A 21,582-nucleotide genomic window follows, 5' to 3' on the forward strand; every position below is an offset into this window, starting at 1 on the left:
CATATAATTAGCTAATAAATTCACATGTGGGCATAGCATGCAGGAAAATGAGAAAATGCTCTGAAGACTAATTTAAGGGAGACTGAAAAAAATGCAGAATTACTAAGTTTCAATAAACACAGTAAAAGACGCAATGCATTACACTTATTTGGGGGGAGGGTGCTTTGGAGGTACTAACACTTACAGAGTTTCAGGCACTGATACTGTTTTATTATGTATTATTTCATTTGATCCACAGAACCACCTTGTAAGATGTACTATGATCCTGTCTCCCAGAAGAGGAAACAGTTTATTGGAACTGACTTATCCAAGTACACACAACTAAAAAAGGAGAATTCAAAGCCAGGCTGTCTGACTCCACAAAGTCATGGCTCTTTGCTATACACAGGGGTAAACTTCATGGAAGGTTGAGCAGAACAGCAGGGCAGCTGGTCTAACGTTACGTTAACAGCCAAGTGTTTTCTGCATTGTGACAGGTAGTTTCTGACTATGTGACTCTTCAGTCTCTCAAGAAAACAACAGAAACCACAGATGTTTGACTTTTTAGGAGTGGCAACAAAAACCTGCAATTACTCAGAATCAGTGAGAAAGAGAGTCGACAACTCAAGCGGGGAAGTACTGCCCTCTGTGCACCGGCTGGAGATCAGATGAATCCAAATTCATCCAAACTGCTCAAAAGGGTATCTTCCAGTGAGTCCCTTCCCTCCCAAAACCCCCATCCCTCTCGCCCATCCCCATCAATACAGTAACTGGATTCTTACCTTTGGGAAAGGAAATGTAAGAATCGGGGATTCAGGATACCCGACATGGACCATTACAGAGATTATGTTGTCATCTACTCCTGATTCAAATGAAAAATTCAATGGAGAAACAAAAACCAATAATTTACTTTCCTTACACATCTACTTGAGCTACATTTATGAGCATGTATTAAGTAGAAGGCACAGGTGTTTCTTTTTTGAAGGTGGGAATTGTTACATGGAGGTCTACTTCAGTGATAAGGTTGTGTGGACTTGGGGTAAGACAGGTTAAACACGAAGGAGAATACAGGTTAGGTCACTTACTAGTTGTGTGTCTCAGTCCTTGGGCAAATGATAGAACTTCTCCCAGCATCCATTTCCTCATACAGAAATCAGGAATACTAACAGTACCTGTCCCCGACTGGGGAATGATGAGGATGACACAGCAGAGTATGTGTAAAAAGCCTGGAACAACGGCTCACCACACACAGTTAACTGTCATTCCCTTCCTTCCCAACCAGCCAAACCATCCTGGTGGGTTAGAGAAGGGAGCGGGGAGAAGGTGGTAAGATTGTTCAAGAACAAAGCAAAAGTTCAAATACTTACTGAGTGCTGAAGGACACGGATCAGAAATAAGTAAGACAGAGTCTCTTCCCTGGGGAGCTTGTGATCGGGGAAGGAGAGTGAGTCCGGTATCCAGAAAACTGGGAGGGACCATGTTCTGCTGGTCCAGAGGAAGAGGGTGGGAGGAACACACTTAGCTGGGAAGATTTTTTTAAATACTCAAGAAAGAGGTGTCATTTGAGTTGTCTTAAGGAGTAGACATTTAACAGCCGAGTTCGAGGGGCACGTGCTCCACCCAAGGCTGCGCAGGGAAACTGGGGCGGCGGGGGGCGGGGGCAGCTTGCCTGAAGCCTGAGGCCTGTCCTGGAGAGCAGCAGGTAAGGCTAGAAAAGGATCAGGGCCATTCTGAGGGCCCCAAAACATCACGGCACTTAATCTAGCGGGCAAGAGGCTGCCTAAAGAGTTTTTTAAAATATGTAACATGACTGAAGCTGTGCTTTAGTAAGACTCATCTAACTAAGGTGTGTAGGATCACTTGGAAAGGAAGAGACATTTTGCTGGCAGAATTTACAGGCTTAACAACTGATTAAGTGTGTGTATGTGGGTCTGGGGTTTGGGGGCTGCGGTGGGGCAGGCTGTAAGAAAATGCCGAGAACTGCTATCTGGATAACTAGAAAAACAGGGGTACCATTTATAACATTCATCAAATAACCTTTTAAATACCAAATGCCCTTTATCTAAAATATAACTGGGTTTATAAAACTGCAACATCTAGGGGCGCCTGGGTGGCTCCATCAGTTGAGCGTCAAACTCTGATTTCGGCTCAGGTCATGATCTCGGGGTCGTGGGATTGAGCCCAATGTTGGGCTCTGCCCTCAGTATGGACTCTGCTTGTCCCTCTCCCTCTGCTCCCCACCCCACTCAAGCTGTCTAAAACAAATAAATAAAATCCTTTAAAAAAAAAAAAAGGAACATCTACAATGTTTTCGGGAACACTATATAACATTAAAAGCATTCACTAAGCACTTAAGCCTCAGGAGCCCATTATCTCATTTAATCCTCATGATAGGGGCACCTGGGTGGCTCAGTTGGTTAAGCATCTGCCTTTGGCTCGGATCGTGATTCTAGGGTCCTGGGATCGAGCCCCATGTCAGGCTCCCTGCTCAGCGGGGAGCCTGCTTCTCCCTCTCCCTCTGCCCCTCCCCATGTTCACTCTCTCTCCTGCTCTCTCTCTCAAATAAATAAATAAAATCTTTAAAAAAAATCCTCATGATAAACTTCTTTTATTAGCCCCATCTTACAGGCCAAGAAACGGAGACACAGAAAGGGTAAGTAACTTGCCCCAGGTCACACATCTGGGATCTAAACCCAGGCAGCCTGACTCCAGAGGCCTGGTCCTTGACTGCCCCCTCACAGATACACAAAGCTATTATCATAATTTTGACTCCCTAAAGTAAATGAAATAGCTTTCCAAATTCGTCCTGGCCAACACTATGTGTGAGCATTTCCTTAATCATACAAACTGAGCACCTACTGTGTGCTGGCTGCCACGCCAGGCCCTGCGATCGGTAAGCTCACGGTCCAGGGCTGGAGCCAACTGTAATTAGAAACTTGAGGTGCAGGGTACAACGACAGAAGCAGGTACAACGCACAAAAAGCACTGAGGAGGACACCCAAGCCATTCTGGGGGGCAGAGAAGGTAAGGGAGCTCCTTGTTGCCAAATCATCCGGTGTGAGGTCGACGGAGCAAGTCTTTCATGCCACACTAAGGCCCCTCGGCCTCTACTGTAAGCGGGAGGGAAGCAATAAAGAGAATTAAGCGGGGGAAACAACATATCCAATGAGCACACAATAGACAACAGGCCTGCTCTGCAGCAATGGGGACAGATGTGAAGAGGCCCCCATCAGAGATGGGGGTACCGCGAGGAGAAAGCCATCACAGCAGCCCAAGTGGGAGCCAGGTCCGACCACAGACTCTCCTCTGCCCATCTGACTGGAAAATGGTATCTTACATACTGTGGCCTTTGCCTCCCCCGTCCCCCCTGCTAGGCAGAACTGAAAAGGACGGTACTGGAGGTGAACAGGACAGGTTACAGCAGGACTCTGGTCAGGGCTGAGGAACTTCTGAGCAGTGGGAGTGACCACACTCAGTCATGACTCTTAATACATAAGGGATCCTTAAGACACAGTCATGGACAAAGGTAAACAGAGATGGAAAAGGGGCTCAAATATTTGCAAAATATACCAATGGTTCTACATTTAAGGTATTATTGGAGCAAATGGGGGATATCCCAAATCAGCATTTGCAAAGGTGTTGGAAGAATTCACCTGAATTTCAGGGCCTTCTGTGAGCAAGCAACTTTTTCTCTGCTACTCAAATCTGGCTCTTATTAATAAGGGGCCCAAGACAGCCAACAGCACCCAGCTGACTTTATATTCCGGTAGTAGTCCACAGTCTTTCTTAAAAGGCATCATTATTCTACAAAGCCCCATAAATAAAACTCTCCAAATCACTGGACTTGTATACATAAAGAAACCAAGAATTCAGGGCGCCTGGGTGGCTCAGTTATTAAGCATCTGCCTTCGGCTCAGGTCATGATCCCAGGGTCCTGGGATCGAGCCCCACATTGGGCTCCCTGCTCGGCGGGAAGCCTACTTCTCCCTCTCCCACTCCCCCTGCTCGTGTTCCCTCTCTAGCTGCCTCCCTCTCTCTCTCTCCCCCTCTCTCTCTCGTCAAATAAAAAAAAAAAAGAAGAAACCAAGAATTCAATTTTCATAAACTGAGTAAAGAAAAAAAAGTCTTCTAAAACAGCAGCTATGAGCTGAAATAAAATGAATTTCAAGTTGTAGTGGGAACAAGAAAAAAATAAGTGTGCGTTTTTGATGGTCACAGCCAATCTTTTCTGGGAATTCGTAAGACTGGTAGCACATATTCTAATGTTAAGACGATGTATGACTAGAGCAGGAATAAATAAAATACTCTATTTTTGCTTCTAGTCAGAATGGGATATTTATGAGCTCACGAGTTCAGGGTTTGTCACATATAGGCCTGTACCAAAATGGTTAAAAAAAAAAAATCTCCAACTAATGGATTTCAATTTAATCATTTGAGATGATGCCAAGAAAGTAGCAGCCTTCTTAGGACTGCTTCCTAGTCAAAGGTGAATTATGTTGCTTAAATCATTCGCTTTAGTTAATCATTTAAAATCTATCAGACAGAAATTTCGAGTGGTTTACATGTGCAGGTTCTGACAATCAGAAACATTTGTTCTGACTCATAAACATTTGTCGAAGTAAGTCTAGAAATCTGTCAACAATTATGTCAGAGTGTTACAATAATTATAAATTATCCTAAGCATTCTAATGCAGCTTTAGGTTGGATAAAGAAACTTGACATAAACACACTGGATTTCAATTCCTCCCCATATACACTGTTAACTATTAATCAAATAGTTCTAAATTCTACCTGAAGATATCCAACTGAAACGACTTTGGAAAGTCTGTATAGTTTTTTATTTTTTTTTAATTTTTTTTTTAATGATTTTATTTATTTATTTGACAGAGAGAGAGAGAGACAGCGAGAGAGGGAACACGAGCAGGGGGAGTAGAAGAGGGAGAAGCAGACTTCCCGCAGAGCAGGGAGAGCCCGATGCGGGGCTTGATCCCAGGACCCTGGGATCATGACCTGAGCCGAAGGCAGACGCTTAACGACTGAGCCACCAAGGCGCCCCTAGAAAGTCTGTATAGTTCTTTAAAAAAAGCACCACGATCTGCCCGCTCTCCCAGCTGTGCCTCACACCATTTTGCTACTTGGCTCCCTGTCATCATTTGTTAATATTGACTCATATTCTCATATCCCATATCCTTCTCATATGCATACATGTGGTGTTTTTTTTTTAAAGGCCCTAGAAATAATGGGCTATGCTTTCCTTAAAATCATTCTAATTATTCTGTTTATTCCTTTTTTTAATTCATTTCCCCCCTCGATTTCAGTTGCTGAAAAAGTATGTGCATACAGGTATATGAATGTATGAACCGTGTCGTGTGAGTATTAGTCTGAAAGGCTGTGGCAGGGGAGCCATAGAGAGTAAGAAGTTTAGGGAAGTTACATAAGCCTGGGGCAAGGTTTCTCAACCTCGATTACTGACATTTAGGGTGTACAATTCTTTGGTGCTGTTCTGCGCATTGTAGGGTGTTTGACAGCATCCCTGTGCCCTACTTACCAGATGTCAGTAGCGCTCCCACTCCCCTATCCCCTATATGGCAACCACACAAGTCGCCAGACATTGCCAGATGTCCCCAGGGGTAGGAGGTAGTGGTAAACCCCTCCCAGTGGAGAACCACCCGTCTAGGGGTTTACAATTTATAAAGTGCTTTCACATCCACTTAGATTATTATCTTATCCTAAGCCTCATCAAAACCATGTAGGGACTAGCACCCCAAGTGTACAGATGAAGAGGGGCATCTAGCTCGGTCAGTAGGTAGAGCATATGACTCTTGACCTCAGGGTCCTGAGTTTGGAGCCCCACAATGGGCATGTAGCTTACTTTAAAAAAAAAAAAAAAAAAAGGCAACCAATTTCCTACAGACTAGGAAATTGAGGCTCAGAGAGAGCCAGTAACTGTCCCAAGCCCATTTGGCTTTTCACTAGCCCACACTGCTTCTCCAGCTAAAGGCCCTCAGCTTCCTCACTCTTAAGTTTACGAATTCATGGGGGTTATTCGACTGGGGTCTTCCAAGGCAACAATGGGCCATCACATCCACCAAAAGCAAACCCATTAACAGGTCACCCAATGAGAAACTCCATGAACAGACACAAATATAATTTCAAAGTTGGCAAAAAGCTTCAAAGATTTCACTTTATTTTTTTTTTTTAGACAGAGACAGCGAGAGCAGGAACACAAGCAGGGGGAGTGGGAGAGGGAGAAGCAGGCTTCCCGCCGAGCCAGGAGCCCGATGTGGGACTCGATCCCAGGACCCTGGGATCATGACCTGAGCCGAAGGCAGTCGCCCAACCAACTGAGCCACCCAGGCGCCCTCAAAGATTTCACTTTAAAGTGCTAACCTGTTAAATAACAAAACTAGACCTAATATACTCATTTGAAGATTATTCATAATCCTCAACTACAAGAACCAAATGGACTCCATAAATAACTTAAAAAAAATTTTTTTAAGATTTTCTTTTTAAGTAACCTCTACACCCAACATGGGGCTCAAACTTACAACCCCGAGATCAAGAGTCTCATGCTCCACCAACTGAGCAGCCAGGCACCCCTAAATAATGTTGTTGTTTTTTTTAAACAGAAACTGTTCTTATGTGTTTATGTGCTTACATTATAAAACCAGCAAAGTTAACGATCCTCTCCACCTAGCATCACCATCACTCCCAAGAGATAATTTGGATTAAGTTTATCATTCCATTTATATAAATGGGATCACACATCATGCATGATGTTTTGTTTTGTTTTTTTAAAGATTTTATTTATTTATTTGAGAGAGAGAGAATAAGAGACAGAGAGCACGAGAGGGAAGAGGGTCAGAGGGAGAAGCAGACCCCCTGCTGAGCAGGGAGCCCGATGCGGGACTCGACCCAGGGACTCCAGGATCATGACCTGAGCCGAAGGCAGTCGCTTAACCAACTGAGCCACCCAGGCGCCCCCATGCATGATGTTTTACAACTTGCTTTTCTCACTTTATAATTATCAAGGACACCATTCTGTAACAGTACATCTTTTTTTCTAAGATTTACTTATTTATTATTTGAGAGAGAGAGAGTGTGTGCACGCCGAGAGAGAACATGAGCAGGAGCAGAGGGAAAGAGAAAGAGAGAGGGAGAACCCCAAGCAGATTACCCACTGCGTGCGGAGCCCTACAAGGGATTGATCCCATGACCGTGAGACCATGACCTAAGCCGAAATCAAGAGGCGGACACTTAACCAACTGAGCCACCCAGGCGCCCCGACAGCACATGTCTTTCAAAAGCTTTTTACTGAAATACAACATATGGGTAGAAAGCTGCACAATCAGGTGTACCACAGGATGTATTTTCAGACTAAAAACACCCAAGATACCAGCACCCAGAGTAAGGCACGGAAGATTACCAACATCCTCAGAAGCCTGTCTTGGGCTCCCTTATTCAAAGCTCTCCATCCGAGGGCAATCATATTCTGACTTCTATAAGTATAGTTTTGCCTGTTTCTAAACTTCTATAAATGGAATCACACAGTGAGTATGTTAGTCTAACACTGTGAACAGTTGTAGGTCGTTCATTATCACTGCCAAAGAGTACTCCGTCACCTCAGTGTACCACAATTTACTTATCCATTCTCTGCTGATGGGCATTTGGGTAGTTTCCAGTCGGGGCTATTCTGAACAGTGTTCTATGAACATTTCAGTGAGAGTCACCTGGTGAACACATGGGTGCGCGTCTGCTGGGTAGATACCTAGGCATGAAATCGTTGTGTCACAGGGTATATACCTATGGTTAGCTTTAGCGGATACTGCCAGTTTTCCAAAGTGGTTCACCGATTAATACTCCCATAGGCAGTCTGAGGCTTCTGGTTGCCTTTATCCTCACCAGCACGGGGTATTTTTCATCTTTCCGGTTTTAAATAACTCTTGGAGGTGTAATTTCTGTAGAATAAACTGCAGCCACTTGCAGTGTTGACAAGCGTATATACCTGTGACACCACCACTCCAATCGTGAGACAGAACACGGCTGTCAGCTCTAGAACTTTCCTTATGTCCCTTTGCAGTCCACGCTTCCCTCCACCCTTTGCCCCAGGCAACCACTTCTCTACTTTGTCATTACAGATTGGTTTGCATTTTCTAGAATTTTACATACAAATGGCATCATATAAATGGAATACAGTAGGGGCGCCTGGCTGACTCCGTTGGTAGAGCACGCGACTCTTAATTTCAGGGTTGTGAGTTCAAGCCCCACATTGGGCGTTGAGCCTACTTTAAAAAAAAAAAAAACACTTTTTTAAATGAAATACAGTATACACTCTTGTATGTCTAGCTCATTACTCAACATAATGACTGTGAAATGTATAGATATTGTTGTATGTATTAGTATTTGCTCCTTTTATTAATGAATAGCCCCCTTTATGGACAGTCTGTATTTTGTTTATCCATTCACCTGTTGATGGACTTCGGGGTTCTTCCCAGTTTGGGGGCATTATGAGCAAAGCTGCTATGAATATTCATATATAAGACTTGATGTGAACAAATGTTTTCGTTTCTCTTGGGGGGTAAATACCTACGAGAATGACTAGATGGTATATTTATAAAAAACTACCCAACAGTTTTACAAGTGGTTGTACTATTCTACAACCCCACCAACAGCTCCCCAGGACTCCAGCTGCTCCACATCCTAGTCAGACTTTAGTGTGGTCAGTCTTTTTAACTATTTAATGGGTGTGGAGGGGTATTCGCATGATGACTGAATTTTGCATTTCCCTAATGACCAATGATACTGAACATCCTTTCATGTGCTTCTTTGCCATTAGTATAATTTCTTTTGTGAAGAATCTTATCATTTTACCCATTTTCTTTTTTTTTTTTTTTTAAGATTTTATTTATCTGAGAGAGAGAACATGAGCAGGGAGAAGGGGTAGAAGGAGAGGGAGAAGCAGACTCCCCGCTGAGCAGGGAGCCAGACTCGGGCTCCATCCCAGGATATTGGGATCATGACCTGAGCTGAAGGCAAATGCTTAACCCACTGAGCCACCCAGGTGCCCTTACCCATTTTCTCAAATGGGTGGTTTGTCTTCTTATCATTAAATTTAAGAGTTCTTTATTTTTTTTATAAGATTTTATTTATTTATTTGAGAGAGAAAGAGAGAGCATGCATGAGAGAGCACAAGGGGGTTGAGGGGTGGGGGGAAGGGCAGAAGCAGAGGAAGAATGAGACTCCCCACTGAGCAGGAAGCCTGACACAGGGCTTGATCCCAGGATCCTGGGATCACGACCTGAGCGCAAGGCAGATGCTCAACCGACTGAGCCACCCAGGTGCCCCAAGAGTTCCTTATTTATTATGGAACAAGTCCTTTGTCAGATATATGTACTGCAAATATTTTCTCCCATTCTGTGGCTTGCCTTTTTGTGCTTTTAATGGTGTCTTTCAAAGAGCAGAAGTTTTAGATTTTGATCAAATCCCGTGTATCAATTTTTTTCTTTGTGACTTTTGTTGTGACCTAAGAAATCTTTTCTGAACTCAAGGTCACAGAGATTTTTCTCCTATGTTTTCTTCTGGAGTTTTACAGTTTTAGCTTTTACATTTAGGTCTGTAATTCTTTTGAGTTAATTTTTATGCACGATAATGAAGCTCACTTTTTTTTCTCTATATGGATACCCAGCTATTCTAGCACAATTTGTTGGAAAGATTTTCCATTCCCCGTTAAACTGCCTTGGCATCTCTGACTGACTATTGACTATTTCTGGACACCAATCTAGATGTGTCTCCCTTCTCCAATACCACTGTCTCATTTACTGTAGCTTTACAGTAAGTCTTGATGTCAGGTAATGTTACTTTTCCAACTTTATTTTTCATTTTAAAAACTGCTCTGGTGACTTTGGATTGTTTACACTTGAATACAGATTTAAAAAGCAGCTTCTCGGGACGCCTGGGTGGCTCAGTCGGTGAAGCGTCTGCCTTCGGCTCAGGTCATGATCTCAGGGTCCTGGGATCGAGCCCCGCATCGGGCTTCCTGCTCGGCGGGAAGCCTGCTTCTCCCACTCCCCCTGCTTGTGTTCCCTCTCTGTCTCTCTCTTGTCAGATTAATAAAATCTTAAAAAATAAAAATAAAAAGCAGCTTCTCAATTTCTATAAATATCTCTGAGCATTATTTTTCTTGCTAGAAAAAGAGAGAGAATATAAACTTCCTCACTAAGTTGCTAGGAGGGTAAAAGGGGATAATATGTTAGTCTACCAAGTACGGTGGTGGCAGATACCAGGCATTCACTTAAAGTTAGCTTCCTCTCTCTTTCCCTCTCTTGGTCTTTAAGTAAACAAGATCCAATCTAGCAATGCCCTCACATTTTACTAGTGGGTCAATGGCCACAGTAAAAATATTACCACACCAAAAAGACTTTTATAAGTAAATATTTGTATTTTCACTTGGATTCAATACTGAAATGCACTTGCCAGAGAAAGCAATTCAGCATATTTGCTAATAAACTGTTTCAGGCCACATTTCAGGAAAGCATGAAACCACAGCCAGAACAAAAATTTAAATATGTTTGCAAGTTCCATATCGTGCCTAATTACATTATTCTATAATACTAACACAAAATTCTCCTCTAGCAAGATCACAATGTTCCATTATTCATAATGCTGCCGCAAATGGAAAGAGTATTTTTGGTCTCAGAAACTGTTTAGAAATACATATAACAAACAAAATATGGCTACTAATTCAACAATTAACGTACTAATTTGAAACCTGAAACCTATAAACAGCCAAAAACCTTTGAAGTATTTTAGTTTAGCCTAAGTGATATCACTCTATGAAATGGAGACAGATCAGTTTGCAAACTCAGGCTACCAAAAGGCAATTTTGGTGAGCCACCAATACTTTGTGGTAACCCACATTTATCAGATGAACTGAAATTTAAAGACAAACAATAATTTGCTTTCTTTTTCCATGACCTTATTCAATGGCCTCTTCTCGTATAGTATTTTTTTGACACGAAAATGGCCTTCACAATTAATTTAACTACCCTTAATTGATTATTGGATGAATACACAAAATCTGCTGGTTAATTCTAAGGCAGGTCACCTGCTAAGTCATTTACTGTCCTACTTTCTTAACAAGGATGAAACAAGGCAAACCCTTTCTTTTCATGAAAATGAACGCATGGCAAAGCAATTTCATCTCAGTTGAATGAGCTGCATATATCCAGTGACCTATCCCAAGACGTACCAGAAATTAATAAACTGCAAAACGTTCCTTGGGCTCCCCTCCTGCCTCTCCTGTTTGTCAAGGGCAACACCATTCTCCACTCATATCGATGTGGCATCATCCCCACTCCTCCCGCTTGTGAGCATTTCAAGTTCCGTAAGTAGGACCGCTGCACAGCGCCATGACGGATCTCTCCATTCCACTCCTCTGTCCCCATCTTAGTTTTGGTTTCCTCTAATCAGATCACCTCATCTTCAGCACGAATTTGCAGTCACATACTATCAATCTCCCTGCCTCCATCTTGGTCCTTTCTAATTCATTCTCCTCGTGCTAATTCAGTGATCTTTCTGAAGTCAGAAATCCAACCATGTCACTCTTCACCTTCACATCCCATGGTTTTTCTCAATGCTACCCAAAGAGTTGCCACACAACCCAGCAATTCCACCCCTAGATACATACATACCCAAACAGAAATGAAAACAGGCCTCCACATAAAAACTTGTATATTTGATCACAGCAGCATTATTCGTAATAGCCAAAAAGTACAAACAACTGGGTGCCTGGGTGACTCAGTTGGTTACACATCTGCCTTTGGCTCAGGTCATGATCCTAGGGTCCTGGGATCTGCCCTCCCCACCCCCATGCTCTCTCTCACAAAAATAAATATTTTTTTTTAAGATTTTATTTATTTATCTGACAGAGAGAGACACAGCGAGAGAGCAAACACAAGCAGGGGAAGGGGCAGAGGGAGAAGCAGGCTTCCCGCAGAGCAGGGAGCCCGATACAGGGCTCGATCCCAGGACCCTGGGATCATGACCTTAGCCGAAGGCAGACGCTTAACAACTGAGCCACCCAGGCGCCCCAAAATAAATAAAATCTTAAAAAAAAAAACAAAAACACTACAAACAACCTAAATGTCCATCAACTAGTAAATGGATAAACAAAATGTGGTATATCCATATCATAGTATTCTACGGTAACAGAATAAATGGTATTAATACTAACAGTATTAATATAAATCATTAATATAAATAGCATTAAAAACTAATAAATAGTATTCTATTTGTTAATACATGTCAATACTACCCAAAACAAACTACAAATTCAGTGCAATCCTTACCAAAATCCCACGATAGGGAGCCTGGGTGGCTCAGTTGGTTAGGTGTCCGACTCTTGGTTTCAGCTCAGGTCATGATCTCAGCATCATAGGATCAAATCCAGCATTGGGCTCCCTAGGTCTACTTGGAATTCTCTCTCTCCCTCTCCCTCTGCCTCTCCCCTTGCTCTCTCTCTCTCTCAAATAAATAAATGAAACATGTATCTGATAAGGGGTTAATATCCAGAATATAGAGAGAACTCCTAAAACACAACAATAAACCAAGTCAAAAATGGACAAAGGACTTGAACAGACATTTCTCCAAAGAAGATATACAAATCGCCAGTGAGCACATGAAAAGATGTTCAACATCACTAATCATTAGGGAAATGCAAATCAAAACTACAATGAGATACTAGCTGATACCCATTAGGATGGCTACTATCAAAAAAAGGCATGAAGGAAGTAACAATTGTTGGTGAGGACTCTGGTGCACTCCAGGTGGGAATGTAAAATGGTCCAGCGGCTGCGGAAAACAGTGTGGCAGAGCCTCAAAACGTTAAAAGTTGATTTACAATATGATCCAACAATGCCACTTCTGGGTATGTATCCAAAAGAACTGGAGGCAAGGTCTCCAAAAGACCGGTGTCTACCCATGTTCATAGCAGCATTATTCACAGTAGTGTCCATCCACCCACAGGTGAATGAATAAGCAAAATGTGTTACAAACACACATACACACACAATGGAATCTTATTCAGATTTAAAAAGGAGGAAATTCTGATATATGCTACACACTTACGAACCTTGAGGGCATTACCCAAAGTGAAATAAGTCAGTTTCAAAAAGACAAGGACTGTAGGATTCTACTTCCAGGAGGTACTTAGAGAATTCAAAATCAGAGAGACAGAAAGTAGATCAGAGGTTGCCAGTGGCTGGGGGAGGGGAGGGGGCCAGGAATGGGAAGTTAGTGTTAAATGGGTACAGAGTTTCAGTTTTACAAGTTCAGATGGTAAATTGTTATGTGTATTTTATCACAAAAAAAATTGGGGAAAAAAGGGGGAAATACCCCATAAGGCTATAAGGCTTAAATGTGATAATGTATATAAAATGGAAAATGCCAGTATCTGGGAGCACACACTAAGTGGTCGATAAATGGCAGCCACTATCAGCATTCCCTGCAGAAGCCAAAGCCTCTCTGTCCTCTGGGACACCACCTGGACAGTATCCAAGGCCTAGAATGCAGTCCTCTACCTGGTCCACCTACTAAATGCCTACATATTCTCCAAGGTGGAACTCCAATGTCACCACCTTCTTTGCACATTCCTCCAGAAGGTAAGCCCCTCCAGGGTAAGGCTGGTGCCGATTATCTGTACACTGCACCCCCCAGACTTTCCACAATGCCTGGCATTAAATTTTGGGGGGGGGAGCATACATTAATGATTACTATTACATATATAAACTGGAATACTGATCATCCGGCTTCCATACTACCCACAGCAGCAAGATAAAAGCAAATGTAATTATTTTAACTTATGACTGCTATCTTTCATTCACATGCCTGCAGCTAATATTTATCAAGTAAAGGTAATATCCTAATTGCTCTATAGAGAATATCTCATTTTATCCTTACTTGTAACAACCCCCTGAGGAATATACTACCATTCTATAAATGAGGAAACTGAGGCACAGAGAGGTGCTTCTTTCTTTCTTCCTTTCTTTTTCATTCATTCATTCATTCATTCAAGTAAACTCTACGCCCCATGTGGGGCTCAAACTCAGGACCCCAAGATGAAGAGTCGCACACTCTACCAACTGAGCCAGGGAAAAGAAAAGGACAGGACCGTGAATGTCCCAGAGTCCACTGAATGCATCACACTCTAGGGCGGCTTCCCAATGCTCACACCTTGCACTTTTCCTTGTTACCAAGAAAATGAAAAACCCTGCTGTGCTGAATATACCTGGCTTGCAGAGACAGCCTTTTTCAGGAAAGCACCACAGCCTTGGGCAAACCCTGCCCCAACCATGACATCTCCTTCCCCTCTTTTGGATCTTCTGGCCAATTCACAAGTTAGTAAGACCAGATATTCTGGACTCTGGCCTCCCAGTGGGAGTGAAATGCAGGGGAAAGGGACACAGTCCATTGTACAACTTTGCAAGTCACTTAGGGATCCCAGGACCTCGGTATGAATCCAGGAAGTACTGGGATCAGATTTTCCTCCAAGCCTCCTCGGGCAAATCTGCAACCCTGAGGCCCTGGCCAATGTCATACAGACATTGACTTGGTCATGAGGTCACAGCTGGCCAGCATGGACATCCAGCGTTCAAGAGGGAGTTATAACAAGGCTCTGAGGACAATGGCAGTGCTTCCATGACCCACACTTGCAGGGCTTAGAAATTCTCAAATCACAGGGAAGCACCTCCCGAAGTCTCATAGTGGGTTTTTCTCATCTCCTGGAATCTTATTTTCCAGGGAAACAGAAAACAGATATAACCGCCCATCCAGTCCAGAGTGACAAGCACAAGCTGAGGGCACCAGCTCTGTCCCAGAGCTTTTAAGCCCTCTATTTTGGCAAGATACCTTGCCTTCTATTCTCATTAACAAGAGGGTGTAATTTATTCCTGTGGGTACACACAAGACAAATTACTCCGTATGTACAAGGAAAATGAACGGCACAGTCCGTGAACTGAGTGCAGAAAGAAAACCAGAGCATTCAATAAATCTGATAAAACTTAAAAATATACCCATAAAATTAGCAAAAAACCATTAATGACGCATTCACATAAAAACTAACGCAACATGCCATTCATAAAATGTAATATTCTTCACTCCTTTTTAATTTCCTGCAATAAGGCTTTGGCACTACCACTTAAACCAACATCACCCTCTACTTGTTTAAATACAAAAGTGCTCTCTGGTTCATGTTTCTTAGCTGACTACTCCCAAACATTTCTAATACTACTTTATTATGAAGATCTACTGACAATAACTTACATCCCCAGATGAAATAAAAAGTTGGTACAAGCCCCAAGATTACAGGGACACATGATCAAACATGTGAACTGGCAGAAATTCACATGAAATCTACCTGACTTGACTTTTTAATTTAAATGCTAGTTCATTCAGTTAACAAATACACACTGAAGAGCAAATACAGGCAGAGAATGTAGTCTGCAAAATTCTCAGCAATACGTGTCATTCATTTAACAGCAATTATGGTATGCCGCCTCTATGCCAGGGGTTAGGGGATCAACAGTGAACAAAAAAAGTCTCTGGGTCTCATGAGTTCACATTCTAGCGAGAACGGACAATCAAGTAAAGAAACTGCAGGGCGCCTGGGTGGCTCAGATGGTTAAGTGTCTGCCTTCGGCTCAGGTCATGATCCTGGGGTCCTGGGATCGAGTCCCGCAGGGAGCCCGTTTCTCCCTCTGCCTCTGCCTCTCTCTCTCTCAGACTCTTATGAATGAATAAATAAATAATCTAAAAAAAAAAGGAAAGAAATCACAAATTTCAGAGGGTGCCATGTGCTATTAAAAATTAGTGATGTGGGGCACCTCGGTGGCTCAGTCGTTAAGCGTCTGCCTTCGGCTCAGGTCATGATCCCAGGGTCCTGGGATCGAGCCCCGCATCGGGCTCCCTGCTCCACGGGAAGCCTGCTTCTCCCTCTTCCACTCCCCCTGCTTGTGTTCCCTCTCTCGCTTATCTCTCTCTGTCAAATAAATAAAATCTTAAAAAAAAAAAATTAGTGATGTGATGGAAAATAAACAGAACACCTAGGAACTTATTCAATGCTAACAAGTTTATTTTAAAAAAAGATACATTAAGCTCAAACTTTATGGAGGAACTAGGCAATGCATATGAGTAGCAGGAATAAGAACACAGGCCAAAGAGAAGGGTAAAAGTGTGACGGGGGAAAGGAAAGGAAAGGCACAGGAGCTGAAAGAGAGAAACAGATGTGTAAGAACAATGGCCTATTGTGTCTATTACAGGGAGGCATGTGTTTTGTTTTGTTTTGTTTGATTCATGGGCTCGATATATTAGGTCAAACCGTATTAGAAACCACCTATCCTACCATGCTCCTATTACACACAAAATAAATAGATATTTTAAAACCAAAATTAATGAGGGAAATACAAATGCTTTTCTTATGACAGTGAAGGGCAGGGAAAAGGTACTTATGAATAAATGTAGTTCTTTCTACAGGATAAAACCACAGAATTTTCTGTTTAGACATTGCTCAAGCTTCAGAGCAAGAAAGCAAGAGATCCGTGAACAGCAGTTTTTTTAAAGAACTACTGTCTGAGTACAAGCTTATATGCTCTTTAACTCGGCTGTACTACATCTAGGTTAAACATGAGCAATGAAAATAGTCATTTTTCAGCAAACCATTGTGAAAAGAACAAAAACCCTTCAGGTTTGGGGCGCCTGGGTGGCTCAGTTGGTTAAGCGCCTGCCTTCGGCTCAGGTCATGATCCCAGGGTCCTGGGATCGAGCCCCGCATCGGGCTCCCTGCTCTGCGGGAAGCCTGCTTCTCCCTCTCCCACTCCCCCTGCTAGTGTTCCCTCTCTCGCTGTCTCTCTCTGTCAAATAAATAAAATCTTTAAAAAAAAAAAACAAAAAAACCTTCAGGTTTAAGGCAGCCAACCACAGAGAAGCGCTCACAAAGGGAGCTGTCCATCCACCTTGGCTTCCCTTCAGTCTCTGTCAAGCCAGAGCATGAAATTACCAATACAGAGCTGAAAGCCTGCGTTGGCCCCTCTTCCCCGCCTACATCTCCTACAAAACCTCTATCTTCTGGCGGGCGGCCACTCTGAGTCTCCACCTCCATTCTCAAAGACCAGGCAGCAAGCAGCCCAGGAGGTTTGAAGAGTCCCATAACCTCACTGCCAATACGCTCACTACAGAGTGTGCTCCCCTTCACCGTCTCAAAGACCTCTAAGACTACAGGCTCCCCGAGTAACTCTTCTGTGCTTCAATGCTCTTATGCCCTTCTCTAAGTCCATTACTAAAGGGACAACGCCCTCCAAATCTGAACTCAGCTTGTCCCACAAAATTAAAACTCCCTACTCAACTTCATTATCACTCTCAAACCATTCAATCATGTAAGCAGAAGAGCAACCAAAATCATGATCACTGTTCTCATTGGTCTTCCTCCTGCCATCCCCCATGATCAGTTTCTAGTCTTTCCTTACTTGGTGTAAATGAGGTGCACATACCCCCCTCCAGTTTTATGTCCAAGTTCCCTTCACTGAATCACCCCTTAACCACATTCTAACCTTGGAGTCATCTTTGTAAGAAACGGAATGATGCAAAGTTAACCAGATGGAGAGAAAGATGAAGAAAATAGCATTTATTGAGTTCCTACTATGAACTTGGCACTGTTCTAACCTAGGAGGTGGGAATTACTATCTCCATTTTATAAATGGGGCCCAAAGTTGGATGTTTCTCAAATACACCCATTCCTCTCTGGTCTAACAGAGCAGGCTTTCATCACTTCACATTCACAGCACCACTGGCCTTCTCGACTGCTGACCTGTTCTGTATAAAACACTGCCAGAACAATCATACCAAAATTCCATTTATATCACATCAATTCCCTGTTGAGGGAAGTGAAATGCCTTCTGCTTCTCTATCTGCCCACGGACTGGCCCACAATTCAATAAATATCTGTTGCTTAAAACCATGCCATGAGGGGCGTCTGGGTGGCTCAGTCGTTAGGCGTCTGCCTTCGGCTCGGGTCATGATCTCGGGGTCCTGGGATCAAGCCCCACATCGGGCTCCCTGCTCGGCAGGAAGCCTGCTTCTCCCTCTCCCACTCCCCCTGCTTGTGTTCCCTCTCTCGCTGTGTCTCTCTCTGTCAAATAAATAAAATATAAAAAAAAAAAAAAATCCCATGATTCCCCACCAGCTCAGACCTAATGAGCCCGAGAAGCAGAAAGTGATAGGTGTTTAGGACAGCCATGTTGAATACACACCATGAATCTGAAAAAGCCAAAGGCAACTCAAGAGCCATTAAGATAAAGTGGAATTTCTCTAAGACATTTTACAATTCTGACCCCAGCCAAACCAGCCTTCTTCAGGGAGTAAGGGCACTGGATTTAGAATGCCTGGGTTCTAACCCCTGCTCCTCCATGTCTAGCTTCTTAACCTCTCCATGCTTCAATCTCCTGCCCTACAAAAGTTCAGCTGGGCCTCTGTTCCAGTTTTCCCACCCTCCCTGACTATCCAAGTCCAAGTCATTCCCCAAAGGTCAGATGAAGGCCCATTTTCCTTGCAAACTCTCACTGGATGACCTCAGCCCATCACCACACTGACTGGATTTATAACAGCTCTACAAGAGAAGGAGCCTGAATCACTCACTTCAACTTTTATCTGTAATCATGTATCGCTGTGCCTCATTTAATTATTTCCCCTGTGTATACCCCTCCCCTACCAATGTCCCACTCACAAATGACAGCCACGCTACTCCCTCAGGTGATCCTCAGTGGCACAGTATTAATATCAACAATTATTATGACCACCATTTGCTGACTATGTAAGCGCCAAGCACTGTGCTCAGTTTCCTATGTATTTTACTATCCTTCAATCTTCCTAATCCTTTTAGGTAAATCTGTCTTTCTATCCCCATTTCACAGTGACGGAAGAGAGCCTACCCAAAGCTACAAAGCTAGTGAGGACAGGGGTGAAGAGCAAGAGTGATGACTTCAAACTCAGCCGTCTGCCTCCCACTCTTAACTACTGCCATCGTGTTGCTTAGTACTTACTAATACCGACATGTTCAATCTTCTCTCCTAAATGTGAGCTGTTTACAGTAAGAAAAACTGTATTCCTTGGCTCATTTACAGAATAACCCATTCTTAATAAGTGATTCATACCCAAGCCTTTACTTAAACTAACTCGTAATCCTAACAACTCTGTGAGATAATAATTACTATTGTCAATTTACAAATGAGGAAACGGAGGGAGGGGTTCAACAACTTGCCCCAAATCACACAGCTGGTAAATGAATTCAAGGGTGAAGGGACAGCTGTGATCAAGTAAGTACTCCTCTTATTAACTCCTTCTCAACAATTTTTATTAAGCACAAGAAAACCGAGACAGGGCTTGGGGATACAGCAGTGACACCAGAACGTATCTCTGCTCTCACGGTGCTTACAATCTTCATTCTTTTCCAACACCGTCATTCAATGGGCACAATCCTAAATCCTCTTAAATACTCATTTTCCATACAAAAGTATCAAATTTGGTAAGAATTAGTATCAAAGGGGCGCCTGGGAGGCTCAGTTGGTTAAGCAGCTGCCTTCGGCTCAGGTCGTGGTCCCGGGGTCTTGGGATCGAGCCCCGCATCGGGCTCCCTGCTCGGTGGGAAGCCTGCTTCTCCCTCTCCCTCTGTCTGCCGCTCTGCCTACTTATGCTCTCTATCTCTGTTAAATAAATTAAAAAAAAAAAATCTTAAAAAAAAAAAGAATTAGTATCAAAGAAAAAGCATGGGACTCGAAGCCAGAAAACCTGAGTTATATTTCCAACTTTGCCATTTATGAGCAACTTTGTCACTTATTCGACCCTGGACAAATCCGTTCACCTGACTCTCAACTTCACGACCTGTATGAGATAATGTATTGAGTTGCACACCTAGCACAGTGTCTGGCACTTAGTATACGCTCAATAAATGAGCTTCCATCTTTCCCCTCCCCTCCGTGCAGTGACTTCGTAATTTGTGTCGTCACTGAGCACGTGTTAAAAGGCTCCGCGGAGTTACACCAAGGACCAGAAAGTCTCCAGTCTCTTACTTCTCAGGGCAATTCTCGTTCCAGATCACTATGTCTCCAATTTCAGGCCGCAGACTACTCTGATGCCAATAAATCGGGTTACGACTCGGGAATGACAGAGACGCTCGTTAGAGCCTGGCAGTGTCTACAAAACGCTCCCCATGATCTTCTTTAGAAGGCACTCGTTTCAGGGGGCGAGTACTGTGACCCCTGATCGGGCTCCACGCCCCCTGCGGGCAATGTGGCACCGGGGAAGAGAATGACCAGCCTCTGGCACGAGGTTGTGCCCTGCAGACCGCTTTCTACTCGAGGAGCTCTGCCACCTGCCAGCCCAACCCCCCCCCCGCCCCCGGAACTGCGACTCCTCCCCTCCCACCTCGCGCAGGGGCCCAGGCTCCGTCGGCCCCGTGCCCCCGCCCCCGCCGCCGCCGCCCAAGTGACCTCCCGCCCGGTTCGGGCAGCTCGCCCTGGCCCGAGAGGCTGGATCAGGGCGGTCGGCCTGACCTCCCCCGGAGCTTCCCTTCCTCCCGCCTGGTCAGCGGGGTCTGGAGCCGGCCGCTCGGCTCCCGCCGGGGCCTGCCAGGGGCGAGAAGCCCCTTACCTATCTTCACGACCGCATCCGCCATGCATCGGTCCCACTTCCTGCCGAGCTCTGAATCCGACATGTTCCCCACCCGCAGCTCCCGCTTTTCTTAAGGTCGGGCCCCCAGCTCCGACTCCAGGCAAGTCTCGCGAGAGCCGGCCGCGGGTTCCAGGCCCGGAAGGCCGGCCCCGGCCTGCCAGATATCGCGAGATGATCTGAATGCTTCCGCCCTTTCCGTCTTGTTTTTTTTTTTTTTTTTCAGTTGGTCGTCGGGGTGACGGGTTGCCTGAAGGCCCGAGGTGACCCTGACCTTGGAGCCGCGCCTACCTGAGTGCTGCGAGGCTGACAGGCTTCCCGGGCGGCACCCAGAACTCTGTCGGGAAGGCCCTGCCTCCGCACCGGCTCCCGACGTTGGCCCTGGAAATTCCCAGGGCAAGTGAGGGCACAGCTCTTGATTTATTCATTCACGTACTCACTTCACTGTTTCTACTCCCTCATTCACTCCCGCCTGCACCACTACCACGGAAACTGCTCTGGCAAAGGTCACCTAGGCCAGATCAAAGGGATGCTTTGGAACCTCTACACAGCGCTGGACACAACTAGGTCCTCCTTCCTGGTCCTCCTTGTCTCCTCCTTCTCTTTATTCATCCGACTCCCGGGACACAGCCTTTCCTAGTTCTGCTCCCGACTCTAATCTTTAGGTGTCCTTCCAGGGTTGCTTTTTCTCTGCCAGCTACTTAAAGATTGTGGGTTCCAAGGAGTCCACCAATCCCCTTTTCCCTCTACATACTCTCCCTGAGTAATTGCAACCACTTTCAATTTCTATCTCCAGATCAAACGTCTACCTCAAGCCTCCTGTTCATAATTCAGCCTCCTTAGTGGTGGCGTTGATTTTAGCCTTCCTTCCCCATTTGCATCCCCCATTCT

General features: G+C 44.3%; 1 protein-coding gene across 1 annotated transcript in view; it reads right to left on the minus strand.

Moving 5' to 3' along the window:
• The window catches only part of MICOS10 (mitochondrial contact site and cristae organizing system subunit 10), a 31,432-nt gene extending 10,605 nt beyond the window's left edge, over positions 1–20,827 (minus strand). Inside the window, exon 1 of the mRNA XM_006732453.3 lies at positions 20,674–20,827. Coding sequence (XP_006732516.1) covers positions 20,674–20,737 — 64 coding nt within the window. The 5' untranslated portion in view covers positions 20,738–20,827. The remainder of the gene's footprint in view (positions 1–20,673) is intronic.
• Positions 20,828–21,582: the final 755 nt, after the last annotated feature.

This window comes from Leptonychotes weddellii, chromosome 4 (assembly GCF_054177405.1).
Source record: "Leptonychotes weddellii isolate Sample4059 chromosome 4, ASM5417740v2, whole genome shotgun sequence".
Lineage (NCBI taxonomy): Eukaryota > Metazoa > Chordata > Mammalia > Carnivora > Phocidae > Leptonychotes > Leptonychotes weddellii.